This window comes from Nestor notabilis, unplaced genomic scaffold (genome assembly GCF_000696875.1).
Source record: "Nestor notabilis isolate BGI_N333 unplaced genomic scaffold, ASM69687v1 scaffold17057, whole genome shotgun sequence".
In the NCBI taxonomy this organism is placed as follows: Eukaryota; Metazoa; Chordata; class Aves; order Psittaciformes; family Psittacidae; genus Nestor; species Nestor notabilis.
The window spans coordinates 681-942 of record NW_009936233.1 but is presented as its reverse complement, the minus strand read 5'-3'; the positions used below and the strand labels follow the sequence as shown (position 1 = coordinate 942).

Sequence of the window (262 nt, the reverse complement as noted above, 5' to 3'; positions counted from 1 at the left end):
CCCGCCGGTACACGGGCGAGTTGATGTTGCTGGGGGTCAGCTTGTAGGAGATGTAGCTCTTGATGCCCTTGAACTTGGTTTGTTTAGTTGGGTCCTCCACGGAGCAGATGAAGGGGTGAGGGTTGGCCCTCCACTGGGGACCTTTGGAGCCCATCTCGATGCAGTACACCTCCGCAATCTTGGACATGAGGGGCACGTCCCCCAGGATGAAGGCTTCCACCCCCGAGCGGACGACGCAGGAGAAGCGGTTGAGGTTCCTCCC

At 59.9% G+C, this 262-nt stretch overlaps 1 protein-coding gene across 1 annotated transcript in view; it reads right to left on the bottom strand.

Moving 5' to 3' along the window:
- Positions 1 to 262, bottom strand: part of SNX33 (sorting nexin 33) — a 3,968-nt gene that overhangs the window by 3,200 nt on the left and 506 nt on the right. The window contains 1 exon segment of the mRNA XM_010018244.1: positions 6 to 257. Coding sequence (XP_010016546.1) covers positions 6 to 257 — 252 coding nt within the window.